At 31.8% G+C, this 19,363-nt stretch overlaps 1 protein-coding gene across 2 annotated transcripts in view; it reads right to left on the reverse strand.

Moving 5' to 3' along the window:
* Positions 1-2,183: 2,183 nt before the first annotated feature.
* Positions 2,184-19,363, reverse strand: part of LOC6045490 (dipeptidase 1) — a 416,070-nt gene continuing 398,890 nt past the window's right edge. For both annotated transcript variants that reach the window (XM_038259115.1, XM_038259116.1), the window contains 3 exons: positions 13,329-13,404; positions 7,002-7,140; positions 2,184-6,848 (listed from right to left, as the gene is read on the reverse strand). In XM_038259115.1, coding sequence (XP_038115043.1) covers positions 6,741-6,848; positions 7,002-7,140; positions 13,329-13,404 — 323 coding nt within the window. In that variant the 3' untranslated portion in view covers positions 2,184-6,740. The remainder of the gene's footprint in view (positions 6,849-7,001; positions 7,141-13,328; positions 13,405-19,363) is intronic.

Below are 19,363 nucleotides of genomic sequence, written 5' to 3' on the forward strand. Positions count from 1 at the left end.
CACAAAAATATTGTCCACAGCTTTCATGACAAATTCATTTTTAGATTGATTATAATTATTGAATCTCCCATATTCCTTTGAAAAATTTATAAAATTGATAGTCAAAGGTAACAGTTGACACTGTTGAAAAAATCCATAAAAATGGAAAATTTTCGCAGTATTTGAACTTATTTTTAAATTTATCTCTTAATAAATATGTTCATAGAGTTCTCTTTGTTTTCGAATCTTTTTTTTGTTATCTACTTAAACATAATTTTTTTCTCAAAAATATTTTTTTTTGCGAAAATCAGTATTTTTGTTTTTTCTGGACTGTCCTCAGTTGTACCTTCAATTCGGCAGAAGACGCCAAATTGATCAGAAATCGCTCGCTCTCGCTCTCACGTTACAGAATCAAGACCATTTGGATGCCATTTTTGTAAGGAAAGCTGTTTGTTTAGGAGCTTGTATGGACAAACCACAGACGTAACATAACATCTCTGGAGATGGTCCCAAAAATACAGTTACAAACAAAACTGTGTAACAAAATTAACAATTCAGCCAATGTTAAATTTGAACCACCCTATTGTTAATGCTTGAAGCACTTAGTGATACTTTTGTCCAATAGATTAGTTAGATCTTTTGAGAGCATTCAAAGGTCTTGTTTTAACTGAATGATCTGAAATTAGTCAACAATAATCTTAGGGGAAGAACTTAAAATAGTTACTCTGCGGTATTTTCGAATTTTTAGAATTTACAATGTATATTTTTTTTTATTTCGTTTAAAATAAGAAAAAAAAAAACACAGTCGTGTTACCAGAAAAGTTAAAACGATTTCATGTAGTAAGAAATCAAGGAAAGGTTTGAGTTTATGTGCATTATCTAAATATATGTACAGTTTTATAAATTTTGTTTTGAGTGACTTTATCTCACAAAACATCTGAAATTTGACTTTTTGCTGACACCCAATGCTGAGTGTTTTTATTGGACCAAATTTGCCATTTACTCAAACAATAAAGCAGGGAATCGAAATTTTTTGTCCACTCCACTTAACTCCATTCGGCCGCCGGCAGGACAAACCCAGGATTAACAGCTTATGTCAGGAGGATAATCCCGTCGGTTTGGCTTCATAAATCGACAGCAAGGATTCAATTTCCGCTGTTGATTCGGCGATTTTCTTTTTTTTTTTTGTCAACCTGCTCAGCCATTTTGGGTTCTTTTATCGACGCGCGCGTGTGTCGACTTTTGGGGGCACCTTTCATTATTGAAATGTCATTATCCGGCGAAATTTCCGACTGACCTCTCTCTGGGGTGGTGGTATTGGCTATTTGTTTATTTGTTTGGCATCGAATTCCGCCGTTGGCGCACCTGTTCGAAACAGGGATTCACTCAACCAAAGCTGATTGTTCCACCGATGATTGAGTGTTTGCCTTTTTTTTGTCTCCTTAAATATTTTTTTTCAGTAATACAAATGAACAAAAAGGTTCAATCCAACGCGGTCAGGACCAAAAAACAATAAAATTTACATTGGAACATTTGATGACTTGATGGCGAGAATGTGTATTTTCACTCAAAACCATTCAAACAGTGTCATTGTTCACTAATATCACATTTGCATTTGACGAGTTTGACTTTTAAATTGTCCTTTTAATTTGCATATGTCTGTGTGTTTCCACCGACGTCAAACGATGCCACGCAGATAAACAATTTTAATGACATTTTCAGCAAATATTTGTGTAACTTATGTTAAAAAAAAAAAAAAAACTCAAATAAAAAAAACTATAACCGACGAAAATTTTCGCTTGGCTACCCAAATGAGTTAATTACCTTGTATGGAATGTGCTTTTTAAATCCATGCTCGATAATTTTCGGTGTGGTAATTTCCGTTCAGGTTTGATTATCGAATAACCCGCCAAAAAAAAAAAAAATTAAAAAAAAAAGAAAAACTTTGGGCAAACTCGATTTCGGTGTGATTTATTGGGCGCTGGTAATTACGATTTATGGCGGTGAAAATTTCTTGTTCTCTGTTCTTTTTGTTTGCTGCATGTTTTGGGTTTGTTTTTCGGGCTGCTCTAAAAATGGTGGTAATTTGGGTTTATGGACTTTTGACGGGGGTGGTTTTGCCTATCGGTTCATCTACGAGTTTGACGGGCGTTTGATTTTTATTGTGGTTTTGCTGCGTTCAAAATCGATAAAAGAGTTCTTCTTTTTTGTTTTGTTTGAGTTCAAAAATCGATGCTAAGGTCCTCATCTTTAATAAAAATCATGAAGCATTGAGTAACACAATTTTCAAAGGTTGATGAAAAAGAAACACAAAGCTTATATTTTCCAAAATAACACGAATTATATATTTTTTAGATCCTTCAAAGTACAGTAGAAAATAATGCTTTAATTGTCGATTTATAATAATTGTAACATGACCCTTTCAGGCCTGAATGATTAAAAAAAAATGTGGTGATAATGACAAGAAAAAGATAACGTAAATTTTTTAATTTCGTATCGAGCATTTTTGCGTTTGCGTGTTTCGTTCATTTTTATGATCAAATAAGCATGAAGTATTTCTACAATGCCTTGCACTAACATTTAATGTACGTGAAAAGCAAATTGAAAAAAAAACGGAAAGCAAATCAATAATTATGAAAAAACACAAAAAGGCGAAATATTTTTAATGGAAGACGTTGAATTGGATTAACAAAATCATGAAAAAAATATTTAATAAAAAAAAATCACGATTAGATTAATTTAGTTCGAATGCAAAAAAAAGCTAAATTTTCTTTATTAATGCATTAATTTAAAAGCTAGAAATAAAACCCGAACAGACGGTAATAACTAAATTCATGCCATTTCAATAACAAATACTGTTAAAATAACAAAAAGTGTTATGGAGTATTCTTGCAAAATGCATTTTTGCATAAGAGTTTAATATCAGTTTATGTTATCATAACAAAATTTGTTATTGGTCTGATATTAGTTTAAAGCTAAAACATCTTGGGAATAACAATTTTTGCTATGGAAGAATACCTCCAACTGTTATTGGAATGATCGGATTAATTGTTGAAATAACAAAAAATAATAACAAAGATTTGGTCGAAGAATAACTAAAAATTTTATTAACCTCTTATTACAATAACAATCCAATAACAAAAAATTCATAACTACGAATAAAAAATCTTGTTATGAATAACATCAAATATTATTTGCCTAGTATTTCAAATATCAAAAAATGTTATTCCCAAGTTATTTCCGTTTGCTCGGGAAGCATTTTCAAATGAAAAAAAAAATGGAGCTGAAAAAAGTTGGATGTGACAGACTTTGAGCATTTTCTCGAGAACTGTAAGGCCGTTGCAAATGTTTTGAAAAATATTTCGCATACCCCTTTTCAGAAACAGCCTGATAAATGAGGGGTTATACTTTAATTTTATTAATATGAATAAAGAAAAAAAAACACACTTCTAAATTGCAATGAAAATAGAAGTCTTATCAGCCGACAACATTCTGAAATGTACCCAAAAGTTAGAAATTAGGAAATTAGTGATTGCAAAACAACAAGACTGATGAAAAATTAATTAAAAAAAAATATCCTAGTGTTGAAACCAGTGCAATGGCCAAAGTCGAGTTCCTGTAAATATTCGAAAATCTGTGTCTTGAAAAAATTGTTAAGATTGATGTTTTCAGCAAATCTGTTTGGTGATAAGTCATAAACTTAGAAAAATATTTGCAATGGCCAAAAGTTTTATGAAAAAATATTATTGAATACATGAATATTAATTATATTTTAAGATATCAGTCAAGTGACTATTTATCAACTGACGATTTCTCGGCAATTGAAATCCAATATTCAATTTGAAAACCTTTTTTTCATGATTTACAAATTTCACTTTTATGTGTTGGATTTGTATTGAAAAGATCAGAAAATTTAAAAAAAAATGTTTTTAAAACATTGCAAATCGGAGCAATACTTTCCGAGATATCGTCAGATGAACGTTACAGGATTATTAGGTATTACTTAGACAAAGTAATTTTCATCGATTCGAACTTTTAATAAGATTTTAATAGTTTCAAAGAAAAATGCTCAACCTCCCAGAAATATTTTTTTCGGGGGGTGTTTTTTTCAAGAAGTATTTTTATAATATATACAAAAAATACATAAAAGAAGCTATGACTTGAAAACGGTATTTTTTATCAAAAATGTAATAAACTTTTTATCCGATTGCAGGTTTGATTTTGCTTCAAAAAATGATACAATTTTTTTTTCTCAGGCTTTCAATTAAAAAAAACATGATTTTCTCAAAAAATCACATCCCCAATATCAGATTTTGCACCATTTTATTTGTAATTGATTGGTTTATTGGATACGACAACTTGTTAATTTACACTGTTTATCAGGTCAGACTAGAATTTTATAAAAAATAATTGAAAACATCGTTTTTTTTCGTGTAGGTACCTATTTTCCGAAAAGTCCTAAAAGTCCAACCACTTTGCCGAAGACAATAAATCGATCAAAAAATCTCTCTTCTCAAGATACAGAATTTCATTCATTTACTTACTCATTTTGATGACCAGACCCAACATTGTACTAATGATGCAAAATTGCTTCTTTTGGCATAGGGAATGCATGGACAAATGTTCATCCAAATAAAAAAAAAGCAAAGAAAAATCAAGTTGCGAAATCAAATGAACAACTCATTGGTATTTTTTTAACAGATAATTAAAAAATGAAATTCATTTTTCTCATTTCTTATACTGTTTATTTTAAAAATGATTCATCTAATTTTTTTTAAGTTGAGATGATTGATAATCAGGTTAAAAAATAATGATGGTCAAAATTACTGGTTGATAAGGGCTAATTGAAAATTTGATATGACATAATAAAAAAAATAATTTAAATGTTTCTGTAGGTTCTTTGTAAGTTCTGTCCAGCCACATGAACAATTGATAGCAAAAATGTTTAATTTGTAAATTCCATAAAATGTTAATCATCATTAAGTCACCTTAGCATCTGAAAAATATCAGATTTTGAAAATTACAGGTTTGATTTTGCTTCAAAAAATGATACATTTTTTTTTCTCAGGCTTTCAATTAAAAAAACATGATTTTCTCAAAAAATCACATCCCCAAAATCAGATTTTGCACCATTTTATTTGTAATTGATTGGTTTATTGGATACGACAACTTGTTAATTTACGCTGTTTATCAGGTCAGACTAGAATTTTATAAAAAATAATTGAAAACATCGTTTTTTTTGTGTAGGTACCTATTTTCCGAAAAGTCCTAAAAGTCCAACCACTTTGCCGAAGACAATAAATCGATCAAAAAATCTCTCTTCTCAAGATACAGAATTTCATTCATTTACTTACGCTTTTTTATGACCAGACCCAACATTGTTCTAATGATTCAAAATTGCTTCTTTTGGCATAGGGAATGCATGGACAAATGTTCATCCAAATAAAAAAAAAACAAAGAAAAATCAAGTTGCGAAATCAAATGAACAACTCATTGGTGTTTTTTTGGCAGATAATTAAAAAAAATCATTTTTCTAATTTCTTAAACTGTCTATTTTTAAAATGATTCATTAGATTTTTTTTAAGTTTAGATGATTGATAATCAGGTTAAAAAATAATGATGGTCAAAATAACTAGTTGATAAGGGCTAATTGAAAATTTTATATGACATGATAAAAAAAAAATATTCAAATGTTTTTTTAGGTTCTTTGTAAGTTATGTCCAGCCACATGAACAATTGGTAGCAAAAATGTTTAATTTGGAAATCCCGTAAAATGTTAATCATCTTCAAGTCACCTTATCATCTAAAAAATATCAGATTTCGAAAATTACTAAAATTATCAATTACAAAAAATCAAGTCACTCTAAATTTTAATATTCATTCTATGAAAAGAATAGCAAAATCATTTTAAAAAACATAATAAAAATTACGACAGAAACGAAATTTCAAAATGGAGGCATAATTTATTGCAGACGGCGTCATGTCAAACTTTGATGAGTATTTTCAAGGTTTAAAAAAGTGTCAAAATTTGTGTGCATTCATGGTCATCACTCAATAGCTTGGTTCATTTTCGTCCAAATTCTTGTTTATTTCAGGTTTTTTTTCCTTCAATTTATGTCCAATATTTAACATTTTATTTTCTCTACACAGATAATGACGATAGTTTTACTTTCTTTTATCTCTTTACAAATTAGCCTAAAACAGTTTCGTTTAGAATTTATTTTCGTTCCTCCATGTTTCGATTTGCTTGAATTCATGGACGATAGTATTTTCTGCAGCCACATGGTACCGCTAGGTGTAATTTATGGATTTTGTTCCACTTGCGAAAATGATGATTTTTTGTTGTTTTTTTTTTCGATGCAATAATGATTGGTTTGCTATCATCGGTTAAAAAAATATACGTTTAAGGTTTTTGGTTTTTCTGGGAAATTCGGTAGATTTTCTGTGTTTTTGTTTGCAATCTGCACTCTCCTCTGTTATCTCATGATATGCGAACTCGTTTTTATTTGTTTTTGACTGTCCTAAGCTATCGTGCCGTCACCACCTCTTAACCTCAACTTAAAACAACTTTGATTGTTAGACTCTGGTAACTCTCAGGCTTTCATGCGCTCCAGTTTGAACGTCTCTCACGCAACACAATCATTCTTTTCTGTTTTGGGGGCAAATGGGGACAAAATACACTCTGGTCGGTCGGTTCGGTGTGAATACTTGTGCCTTCTTCTTGCTTTTGATTGGTTTTACGGATCGTAACTTCGCTTGCGTCACGTCCGTGGTCCCGAGTAACGGCAGTAGGATCTCCCAAGGATGTCCTCCGGTGGGATTGACTGATCGATCGGCAGCATGCCCTGGGCTTCGAGCTGGTCTCGCACCTGGAACGAGAATAATTTAAAATGCATTTGAAATTTCGCCAAAGTTTTACAGGGGTAAATAACAAAAAGTCAACGGATCGAACTACACATTAATAATGCACAATCCTTTTAAGAGCAGAGAGCGGGAGAGTGGTTGTTGTTGTTTTCACTTACCTGCTCGACTTGTTTGAAAACTCTAATTAAATTTCTCCCCGCCAGTTTGGCGATGTCCTCCTCGGTCCACTTTTCGGACACGAGCAGCTCGGCGAACAGGTACGGGTACCGGGAGACGTCCTCGAGGCCCTGGGGCACCCTGTTTGGGCGGGGGAGAGGGAAAAGTGTGAAAAGTGGATTGAATTTTGGATTAGTGTTACGGGTTGTTTGCTCAGATTAGATTGGATTGAACAATAATGTGAGTTTAATTTCTAGTTACTGCAAATAGGAAACTTTTCAACTTGGTAGTTCCCATAATATTTATCCGTTCGAGGAACAATGAACAATAATAATGTTATAATTCATAATATCAAGCAAACGGTTCAATTTAGAGCACTGTTGATGATGCAAGGGATCAACACTTTAAAAAATAAATAAACTAACACTAAAAGTAGCAATGGGCATTGTTTTAATTAAGCTCAAACTATGAAGCCACATTGTGTCATTGGTTCAACTAAACAAGACTCCATACAATCTATATTTTTTGTAGGAATTTTCTGATCGATTAACTCTTTTTTGATTGAGTTACAGTGTTGAAATAAACAAAAAGTACCTTACAGAAATTTTGATAAATTGCGCAAATTTCAAGGTACAGTATATAATTTGATAATTCCTAAAACAATAAGTTTTGCCTACTATTGAAATGTCAGTCTTGATTCCAAAAAACTGTTAATATTTTTTCGAAACGACCAGAAAATTTCACAAATGTATCGTTTTTTACATTGAAAAATTGAACCATTAGTTGTTAGGGTGAAACTACGAAAGCTTAAATTTTCCTGTTTGTTTTTTTTTATCCGCTGTATTTCAACAACTAGAGCAACCCAAAATTTCTGTATGGTGCTTTTTGATTACAAATTTAATGTAATATTAATAACTCAAGTCAACAAAATTTCAACACATCAAATTTAGTAAAAAAAATAGAGTTGGAAGTTTTACTTGTTTTATGTGACTTTGCCAATGTTTTTTAAAATGTTTTTTTTCTGGGGCCAACTTTGGACGTGTTTTTCACTAACGTTTCCTGTACACTAAAAAAAAAATTCTCGAAATCGTGAATAAAATTTACGAATGCGAGAACCACGAAGGAATATATTCACGTTTATAGTGCAAATGCACCATACTCATGAATAAATTCCTTCGTGGTTCTCACATTCGTGAACTTAATTCACGATTACGAGAATTGATTTTTTTCTGTGTATGTTTTGTAAAAAATAAGTATGCAGTAATTTTTGTAATGCCCCAGACAAGTTTCTACGCGTTGTCTACTAACTAAATGACAATAGAATCTTTGTACAGTAGAAAATGTGATAAACAAGCCAAAAAATAAGAGAGTGACTGTAAAAGCACGAAAAAACTAGTTGGGCAAAAAATAATGATGAGTACAATAAGCTCAATACTTTCAAAAACAAACATAAACCAAACATGATAAATGCGAATAAAAATACCAAAAATTAAACAAGAAAAACCATAAAGAACACGGGATAAATAAGAATTTTCGATCAAAAAATTGGGCAGTAGAAGGTTAAACAACAGCTGGCATCCTCCGCTACCTTCCAACACTCCTGGTATTCAGCTGCCAAAATGCTTATGCGCCCTTTGCAATGTTGCTCTAGATTTTTCCAATAAACACAATATTTAAATAAAATCATAACTCAGCGGCAACATTTTGGTGCGTACTCGAAAGCTACGAGCTTAACCCTCTACAGTCCAATTTTTTTAATCGAATATTTTTATTTTTCCCGTGTTTAGGAGCACTTTTGTTCTACGAAAGACTTTACTTCTCTTGTTTTATGTTTTTCTTGCTTCATTTTTAGTTTTTTTGTTTAGTTTATGTTTGTTTTTGGTAGTATTTGGCCTATTCTACCACCTCCATGCATTACATTATGCCTATCTAACTTTTTTATGTTCTTACAGTAACTTTTTCAACTTTTTCAATTTTTTGCTTGTTTTCCACATTTTCTGCTATAGAATGGCACCATTATTATTTAAATTGTAAAAAAAAATACGTAGAGCCGTAGTCTGGGACACTCCAAAAATTACTGCATACTTCTTTTTACTTGAAATATGGGAAATGTTAGTAAAAAACACAGCCAAACTTGACCCCTAAAAATGACATTTTTAAAAACATTGTCAAATAAAACAAGTAAAACTTCCAACCCATAAATTTCATAAAATTTTAAGAGTTCTTCTTTCCAATCCTTTTTTAAATCAAAAATTGATTGGGGGTTGGTTGCAATCAACAATACAAAAAATGCATATTTTCGATAAATTGATTTTTTTGTTATGAAAAAAAAAAAAAACATAATTCAAAAATAAGAAATGGCTTTTAAACTTTTTTTCAAATTATCATCAATAATTAGCTTTGCCGACGAAACCAAATCAATCACAAAATCCTTCCAATAGATAAAGATTTTTTGTACCATTTTGGTATAAATAGCTGCCAAAATTGTATGGAGCCTTGTATGACTAAATCAGTGATGCAAAATAGCGGATTGAAATACAGCTATTAAAAGCGTTATGAACCATTAAATAGTTTATAATAAAGGTACTTTTATTAGGTAATTTCTTTATAAAAGTTCCTAGCAAAATCATAGAAATATAACTTTCAAAAATTCTGCAAAGCGTTGAAAAATTATTTCAAGCATTCTGACATTTGCGTAATGTTTACTTGAAATATTTTTTTTTTTCAAAGTCTTCAGACTAATGCTTATTAATATCAAGTTTTTGTTTTCCCGCCACTTATTTTTTTAAATAAAAATCAAAAAGAAAATCATTTTTTTACAGAGACAAATATAGACTTTTAAATCATTCAATTGCATCTCGATAAGAAAAGCGAATCAGAAAAGGCAGCTTTATGGCATGCATTAAAAACAATTTGTTACAATTTGAGAGTATCAGAACCATAACTATTGGTGAGAGCATAGGTAAAATTAGGCAAAAAAATATAAGGCTTATTTTTGGAAATAGTGTAAACATTTGTTAAGAGCAGGTTATGTTAGTTTGTTACACGAACAATGAGTTAATAAACTATTTTTGAAAATCTTGAATTTATCGGAAAAGACGTATTATATCGATAAAAAACTCCATTTATATAGAGATATTTTGAATATTTTTGACAGCAATGAAACTGTAATAATGCACAAAGCATTTTGTGATGCTTCTGGTCTACAAATTTTGAAAATTAGGCTAAAAAATTTAAACTTAGTTTTTTTTGTCATTCCCACTTTCCTTTGACCTCTACTAGACGACTTATTTGTTGAGGAACAAAACTTTAAAAATAATTAGTCCTTGAAAATTTTTTGTGTTTTTAAAAGATATACTTTTAAATTTCAGTTAAATTTTTTTCCTAATTTGTTTAAACACTTTCTAAAGTTTATTTTAATAAACTATATAGAAAAAAAAGATTTTTATCGTATTTTCAAACCATGATTAGGCTGAATGAATGTGAAAAAAATATAATGGACCATCAATAAAAAACGTGGACTCTATTCGAAAATTCTAGACCTTGCTCCCCTCCCCTCATGTGCACAGCAAAAATTGTGTAAATTTAAAGGCTGTAATTTTGGAAGGTTAATTATTACCTCTTTTATGATGTAATTTTACTTCCATTCAGACTGAAAAATGAAATTACATCAGACAAGTGGTAAAATTACACATTTTCAGAGGAAAAGTTACAAATTTTTTTCTGACATAAAAGATGTACCCCTTTCCAGATGTAATATTATCATGATTTTTTATTACTGTGTGAAAAATTGTCCTCCAAATAAAACCTTTTTGGTGGAACCTGGAAAATCGCAAATCCCCCCTTGCCTCTGTGTTCTCTTGTTGAAATTGCTATCATAGCGCAGATATACTGTAAAAATTAACCCCAAAAATTCTCAAAAAAAAAAACACTAATATAGAGCAATTCCAGCCCTAAACAGGAATTTTTTATTTACTTTTTTCTCGACCCTCTCCGATTTCAATGAAACTTTGTAGACATGTTATCCTACGCTTATATAAGCCATTTTTGTGTATATGGAGCCAGTTACACTCGATAACGACATTTGAGAAGGGTGTAAGTGTTTCAAATATTTTTGTATTTCATAATTTAAATATTGCTGTATCTCGAAGCCGTTGCACCTTATCAAAAAGTGGTCAAAGACAAACTTGTAGGAAATTTGACGGGCTTTCCGAAAAAAATACACTGAAAGAAAAAAACACTCCACTTGTATGAGATTTTTAGATTTTTAAGTTTAAAAGTCAAATTTGAAGGTGAGCCCACGATTTTTTTTCGTTCAAAATTTTTGTGAAAATAGCCTAAGATGTAACAAAAAGACTTACGAAAAATGCAGGATGGAGCAACTCACCTAAAAAAATAAAAAAATCATTTACTGAATCTGTTTTCAAAAGTGCTCTAAACATCAAAATTTACAAAAACCGAAAACGAGAATCGATTTTCCAGACAATTTTACATAAAATTCTCCATATTGACCATTGTCCTAAGTCCAATCCTTGTGAAGTTACAGCGGTTTTAAAAAGAAAAATGTTGAAAAAATAGGTTTTTTGATGGTTTTTGGCAATTTCTTTATGACAGACGTGGTTTTTCAGTCTCGAAAATATTTTTACTGAAAAGCTCGTCCAATTTCCCATAAGTTTGTCTTTGACCACATTTCAATTGGATGTAAGGGCTTACAGATATAAGCTAATTCCATTGTTCATAACTGAAAACATTATTTTTTTCAGTGTAGTATAGTAACCTGGATAGTGAATTAGCTTATATCTATAAGCCCATACATTCAATTGAAATGTGGTCAAAGACAAACCTATGGGAAATTGGACGAGCTTTTCGGTAAAAATATTTTCGATGCTGAAAAACCACGTCTGTCATATAGAAATTGCCAAAAATCATCAAAAAACCTATTTTTTCCACATTTTTCTTTTTAAAACCGCTGTAACTTCACAAGGATTGGACTTAGGACAATGGTCAATATGGAGACTTTTATGTAAATTTGTCTGGAAAATCGATTCTCGTGTTCGGTTTTTGAAAATTTTGATGTTTAGAGCACTTTTGAAAAAAAAAAACAGTTTCAGTAAATGATTTTTGTACATTTTTAGGTGAGTTGCTCCATCCTGCATTTTTCGTGAGTCTTTTTGTAACATCTCAGGCTATTTTCACAAAAAATTTGAACGAAAAAAATCGTGGGCTCACCTTCAAATTTGACTTTTAAGCTTAAAAATCAGAAAATCTCATACAAGTGGATTGTTTTTTTCTTTCAGTGTATTTTTTTCGGAAAGCCCGTCAAATTTCCTACAAGTTTGTGTTTGACCACTTTTTGTTACGATGCAACGGCTTCGAGATACAGCAATATTTAAATTACGAAATACAACAATATTTGAAACACTTACACCCTTCTCAAATGTCATTATCGAGTGTAACTGGCTCCATATACACAAAAATGGCTTATATAAGCGTAGGATAACATGTCTGCAAAGTTTCATTGAAATCGGAGAGGGTCGGGTACAACCGATTCCCTATTTGACATGGAATTGCTCTATATAAAATGATTTTTTTGTTATAATTGAACACTTCCTGGTTATTGCAAATCTAAACAAATACATTAAACTTCTTAATAAAACAAATTATGGTAATATTACATCTGGGAAAGAGTACACCTTTTATGTCAGAAAAAATATGTGACTTTACCTCTGAAAAAGTGTAACTTTGCCTCAGAAAATGAAAAAATTTTACCTCATTTCTGGTGTAATGTCACATTTTCAGTCTAAATTGAGGTTACATTATGTTCAACCTTCCAAAATTACACCTTCCAATTTTAGACAATTTGTTTTGCTAATTTTGAGTTCGCCATCAGATGTGTTGTCTATTTTTACATAAAAGTTCCTGCAAATTATTGAAAACACGCTTCTTTGAAGGTTCAAAAATTAAAAGGGTCGAACCGCCCTTCCATTTAGAGATATCGAAAAAGGGCCAAAATTTCACGCAAAACAACAATTGTCTATTTGACTAACATAACATTTTTCAATAGACGTTCAGTAGCTAATGTACAATAAATCTTCAATTTTATTCAAGTGTAAATAGCAAAAAATGGAAATGGGCCAATATCTTTTATAAAAAAAATCAGTCTATCCTGCTAATTTTAAATGTTATAATTTACTGACCCAGGCTGGTTTTTTTGGCTTTGGGTAAAGTTTTAGTTGCGGTTTTTTACTAACTGTTCGGAAAATTTACATAAATATCAAAAAATATATATATTTCCTTGTCTATTAGCATCAAATTCAACTCATACTTACAGATTAACGCCATCGTACCCGGCACCGATCCCGACGTGGTCCACACCGGCTACGTCCCGGATATGATTAATGTGCGCTGGGGGTTGCATGAAGGAGATGTGGTTTCCGGCGATGACGTAACGTTACACGACATTTGCGCCAACATCAACGCCGAGAGGGAGAAAAACAAAGAACAGGTAGGGTAGGGTAGTCATCAATGAGACACTTTTGGTTTTTAACTTTCAACGATTTTTCGAATTTTTTAATCAGCTTGTTTTAATGAGCTTTTAGTTGCATTATCTTTCTTTTAATGTGTTTTAATATTGACCAAAATATGAGATCGATCTGACGTCTACAGCCAGAGTTATTCAACTGTCTCATTGTAGACGCACTTGGCAGGAACAATGAGACAGCTGGGGAACAATGAGACACTCTACGAAAATCAACATTTTTCTAGCAAAACATCATGTTTTTGTATTGTTCCATTGCAGGTGACTTGCCTTGAACATTTTAGAGCAATTTTGCAAACATGAAACTTTTATTAACAAAAGTTACACTAAAAAGTATTTGAATTTTGTAAAATCCATATATTAATACCAAATAACTTTGTATTTTTGGTTAAATGAAATTTAAACTCTATAAATCTGCCAAAAATCACTTTTAATTCATGTTTTGAAAGATTTTAATCGATTTTGAAAAGTTTATTGAAGAAAAATCAAAGTGTCTCATTGTTACCCATGGGCTGAAATGGGTGGGGAACAATGAGACAGCCCTGGATTCTGGGTATATTCTAAATTTTGGCCAAATCTAATGAAAGGACATTGTAGCCCAACTTAATCCCTATGGAACGTCGAAAAAAAATTGAAGAAATATTAGTTTTGGTGTAAATGGCAGCCTACGAGCGAAAAAATATGTTTTGTCCATAATTTACTTTTACACCCCAGAATCTAACATTTATGAATAACTTGTCAAGGGAGCGTCCATAACCAAAGCCACTATTATGGCAGACGTGTATCCAGTAGACACACCTTTCCCCCAAATATGAGCCTGATTTGTTGAAACTACGACTTTTGAGAGCCATTTTATCATTGTTCCCCGTGTCTCATTGATGACTACTCTACCCTAATTTAATTAAAAATGGACTCCTTAATTAAAACAATTTGTTAATAATGTAGTACAAGCAGCACCCTGGCCTGGGCCATGGCGGCGTCCGTTCCCTTGGGCAGCATCACCGGTCATGGATGACGATGGTCAGAGCAGAGTGAATATTGGCAAGGAAATTTTTACCTTTTTGTTTTTTGTTTTTGGTGGGACGGAAATTGGTGGAAAAACAACAAAATTTGACCACAATTTGGTGGTTTCCAGAAGGAAACAACTAGATGTAATCAGAATGAATCGTTTTGACAAGCCACTAGGAGGCGTTAATTAAAAGTTTGTTTTGCAAACAAACTCAGGAGGCCAAAATTGTTGTGGTTTTTCTTTCTGGGAACGTTATCGAGAACATATTTTTTTTAATAACGTAATCGTTAATAATGACTGAAAATTTTCTTTCGATAATCTATTTACAATTGATCACAGTCACTTTTCAAGCAAAATACCAAACAAAACTCCTCCCTCCACTTTCCGACGGTAAATTTGCTTTCAATACCAGAAAGTCACTCTCCAATCCATTGCGGATCAGCGAAATCACTTTGGCCAACAAAGGCTTTATCATCATCCGGGCCCGGGGAAAGCGCTTTCATCGCCGAACGTGCCTCCGAAGCTCGGTGATGATCTCCAACAGGCTGCAGCAGCAGGCAGCATCCCGGCACAGACACCGTAATTGCAAAGTCACGATAGTAATCAATTTCGTCGTCGTCGTCGATGCTGCTGCTGCCATTTTCCTGATACTTTTTTTTTTCTGCACACTTTTCCTTTTTGGCGCAGGGCTTTTAGCGAAATCGAGCTTCACTTGGCTTCTGTCATTCGATGGGCTTAAGGATGGTGCCACCATCACCATCATGAATCCCAGCCCCGGGAAGGGAAAGAGTTCGAGGTCGACGTGGGTGCGTTTGTTTAGACTACGGGAGCGAAAGACAGGGTCGGAGTTTCAAGGTTTTCATATGACATAAAATAGCACGATATGCACGAGAATTTGACATTTTTATTATAACTCACATTAAATAGGATGAACAAGCTGATCTCAACCAAAAAAAAAAAAAGGTTAATTTTGGTAATTTGTATCACTCAACTTATAATTATGAAAAATTTGACGATTAAAAACTATCTCTTTCTCGATGTTATTTTACCACTATTTTTGTGGAATAAGTAATTTAACGAACAAAACAAATAGTTCACACATTTTTTTCAAGGAGATCAGAAAATTTAACAAATAAGTTTTTTGAAATTTAAAATCGAACCATTAGTTTCTGGCTTTTGAAAAACGATCACTTTTTGGGAGACACTTATATTTGAGTTGCTACACAGGAATCTCGAATCTTCATTGTTTTTAAAACGAATCAATACATAATTTTCTAAACATTATACAGTCCAGATTCGATTCTCCGAAGGCCTCGGAAAAATGTCACTTTGGATAATCGAAACTTCGATTACGAAAACCCTTAAGTGATTTACATTTTTTTAAATCCAAGATGGCGGTGACGGAATATTGAAAAATTTCATTTAATTATTTAATAAGCAATTTGACTAAAATGGGGTCGCAGAACTCGAACTTGACGTTTAAAACAAGAAAAAAAACGAAAAAAAATTGTTCGTGATTCGATTATCCAAAGTTCCATATAAACCTTCGGATAATCGAACTTCAGACAATCGAGATAATCGAGTCTGGACTGTAGTGAAAAAAAAACAATTTTTTTTCGAATTTCATAATTCAGACCAAATAATAAAATCTTTAAGGGTGCACTACACAGCAACCAAGGAAGTTGTTTTCTTCTTTTACCAAAATTGTTAAACTTTCGGACCCAATCCTGCAAAAACCTGATTGTAAAAATAGTCAAACTTTGTTAAACATTATGTGGTAGGGTGTACTTTAGGGGATGAATCAAAAATTATATCGATAGTTCCCGTAGTTTTGAAGATACTTAAATTTTCTTTAAAGAACGAATACCATATTTTCTCGAAAATACAAAAAAAACTTATAATTCGCAATATGGGTATCAAATAATTAGAAAATTTTGCATGCATTTTTTTTACAATATGGGTATCAAATGCAGCCAAACTTTACCTGCTTTTTCATTCAAAAAACTCTAAAACAGTTTAAATACATGCATTTTGAATCGTTTGATGCCCATTTTCCGAATTATAAAAAAATTTGTTTTTTTCGAGAAAATATGGTTTGTTGTGAAAATTCTAGTATTTCATTCAAAAAATTCTTAAACCATTGAAATACATGCAAAGTTTGGAATCGTTTGATACCCATATTGCAAATTATAAAAATTTGTGTATTTTCGAAAAAAATTGTATTTTGTGAAAATTTAAATATCGCCTATAAAAACTCTAAAACAGTTTAAAAACATGCAAAATTTCGAAACGTTTGATATCCATACTGCGAATTATAAAAAATGAGTTTTTTTCGAGAAAATATGGCATTTTGTGAAAATTTTAGTATTTAATTCAAAAAACTCTATATTAGTGAAAATGCATGAAAAATTTCGAGTCGAAGCTTGAAAATTCAACATATTTTTGATGGTTTTAGTCAATGTTAGAAATATATTAACACTTGTAGCTCCAACGGGGTCAAAAAAGTTGGAAATGCATTTACACCGGCTCTTGGAACCCTTGGGAAAAAAGTTGGAAATGCCTTTTTCATTGTAACTTAGGGTAGACGCATCTGTTTTGGATCAACCTTGTTGTAAGTGACATCCTTCCGGATCGAATGCAACAAGAATAATCCAAATCGGTTCAGTTTTCACCGAGATACAGCCGGATGAAGTTGTATTTCCAACTTTTTGACCCCCTTGGTGCTTCGCGTAAGTTTTGAACCCGTTGGTGCTACCAGTGTTAAATATTAGTTATCGTTTATTATCGGCGATAAAATTATACAGCTATTTCATTTTAGAAGAGCCTAAACCGAAAAAAAAATTCTCCGATCCGGGTCAAAAATTTTCTGGGCGTTCCTTGGCCAAAATAATTAGACTCGTATTTTTTTGTTTGGCCATTAGGGTGACCTACATCGTTCTAGAATGGTTCACATTTCAATTGGATGTATGGGCTTACAGATATAAGCTAATTTACTATCCAGGTTACTATACTACACTGAAAAAATATGATGTTTTCAATTATGAACAATGTAATTAGCTTATATCTGCAAGCTCATACATCCAATTTAAATGTTGTCAAAGACAAACTTATGGGAAATTTGACGAGCTTTCCGGTAAAAATATTTACGAGACTGAAAAATCAAGTCTGTCATATAGAAATTGCCAAAAACCATCAAAAAACCTATTTTTTCAACATTTTTATTTTTAAAACCGCTGTAACTTTACAAGGATTGGACTTAGGACAATGGTCAATATGGAGACTTTTATGTAAAATTGTCTGGAGAATCGATTCCCGTATTCGGTTTTTGAAAATTTTGACGTTTAGAGCACTTTTCAAAAAAAAGTTTCAGTAAATGATTTTTGTATTTTTGTGAGGTGAGGTGAACGAAAAAAAATCGTGGGCTCCCCCTCAAATTTGACTTAAAAATCAAAAAATCTCATAAAAGTTGGGTGTTTTTTTCTTTCAGTGTATTTTTATCGAAAAGCCCGTCAAATTTCCTACAAGTTTGTCTTTGACCACTTTTTGATACGACGCAACGGCTTCGAGATACAGAAATATTTAAATTCCGAATTACAAAAATATTTAAAACACTTACGCCCTTCTCAAATGTCATTATCGTGTGGAACTGGCTCCATATACACAAAAATGGCTTATATAAGCGTAGGATAACATGTCTACAAAGTTTCATTGAAATTGGAGAGGGTCGAGAAAAAAGTACCTGAAAAATTCCTGTTTTGGGCTGGAATTGCTCAAACGCAAAAAGTAACTTTTTCCGTAAAATCGCGATAACTCGTGATGTTAATAAGCAAACTCCTTATGTCTATATATCAAAATTTTTGTAATTGTCTGCTCTACAATTTTGTAGAACATTTTAACATTCTAAAAAATAACCCTTCAAAGCTAGAAAAAACACGAAATTTTAAAATGAAATTTTTTTTTCTAAATGAAAAAATGACCCTTCCGGGTCAATGTAGATTCGAAAAGTACATTAAATTTCCCATAAAATGACACGTTCCAAAAATTTTTACAGTCGAGTAACGGAAAATGGGAGAATTTTTAAAACTTTTTTAGTGTTTTTTTCGATGAAAAATACGTTTTTTCGGAATTCTGAGTACGCCATCAAATCGGGCGTCTAATTTTACATAAAAGTCCCTTTGACACCAAATTTCTATCTCATCACCGTTTCAGGCTGCAAATTATTGAAAAACACCTCTTTTTTCGCATGTTCAAAAATGGAAGGGGTCGTACCGCCCCTCCGTCACGAGATATCAAAAAAACGGACCTCGGATTCGTGATCAGGGACAAAAGTTAACCCTTAGGACAAAGTTTCACGCAGATCGAAGAGGGGTCGGGGCAACTTTTCCCGATTTCGTGTGAGTTGGTAGAGAATTACCCATCGCAAATTATAAAAAATGAGTATTTTCGAGAAAATATGGTATTTTGTGAAAATTTGAGAATTTCATTCAAAAATCTTTGAAACAGTGAAAATGCATGAAAAATTTCGAGTCGTTTGATACCCATGCTGCGAATTACAAAAAGTTAAGTATTTTCGAGAAAATACGGTATGTCGTGGAAATTTTATTATTTCATTCAAAAAACTATAAAGCAGTTAAAATACATGCAAAATTTCAAATCGCTTAATACCTACATTGTGAGTTAAAAAAAATTGAGTACTTAGTACGATATTTTGTGGACTTTTTGAAGTATTTATTCTTTGAAATTACAATATTATCAAAAAATATCTACTTAAATGAAGCTTGAAAATTCCACATATTATTAAATTATCAATTTTGAAA

This window comes from Culex quinquefasciatus, chromosome 3 (genome assembly GCF_015732765.1).
Source record: "Culex quinquefasciatus strain JHB chromosome 3, VPISU_Cqui_1.0_pri_paternal, whole genome shotgun sequence".
Classification (NCBI taxonomy): Eukaryota; Metazoa; Arthropoda; class Insecta; order Diptera; family Culicidae; genus Culex; species Culex quinquefasciatus.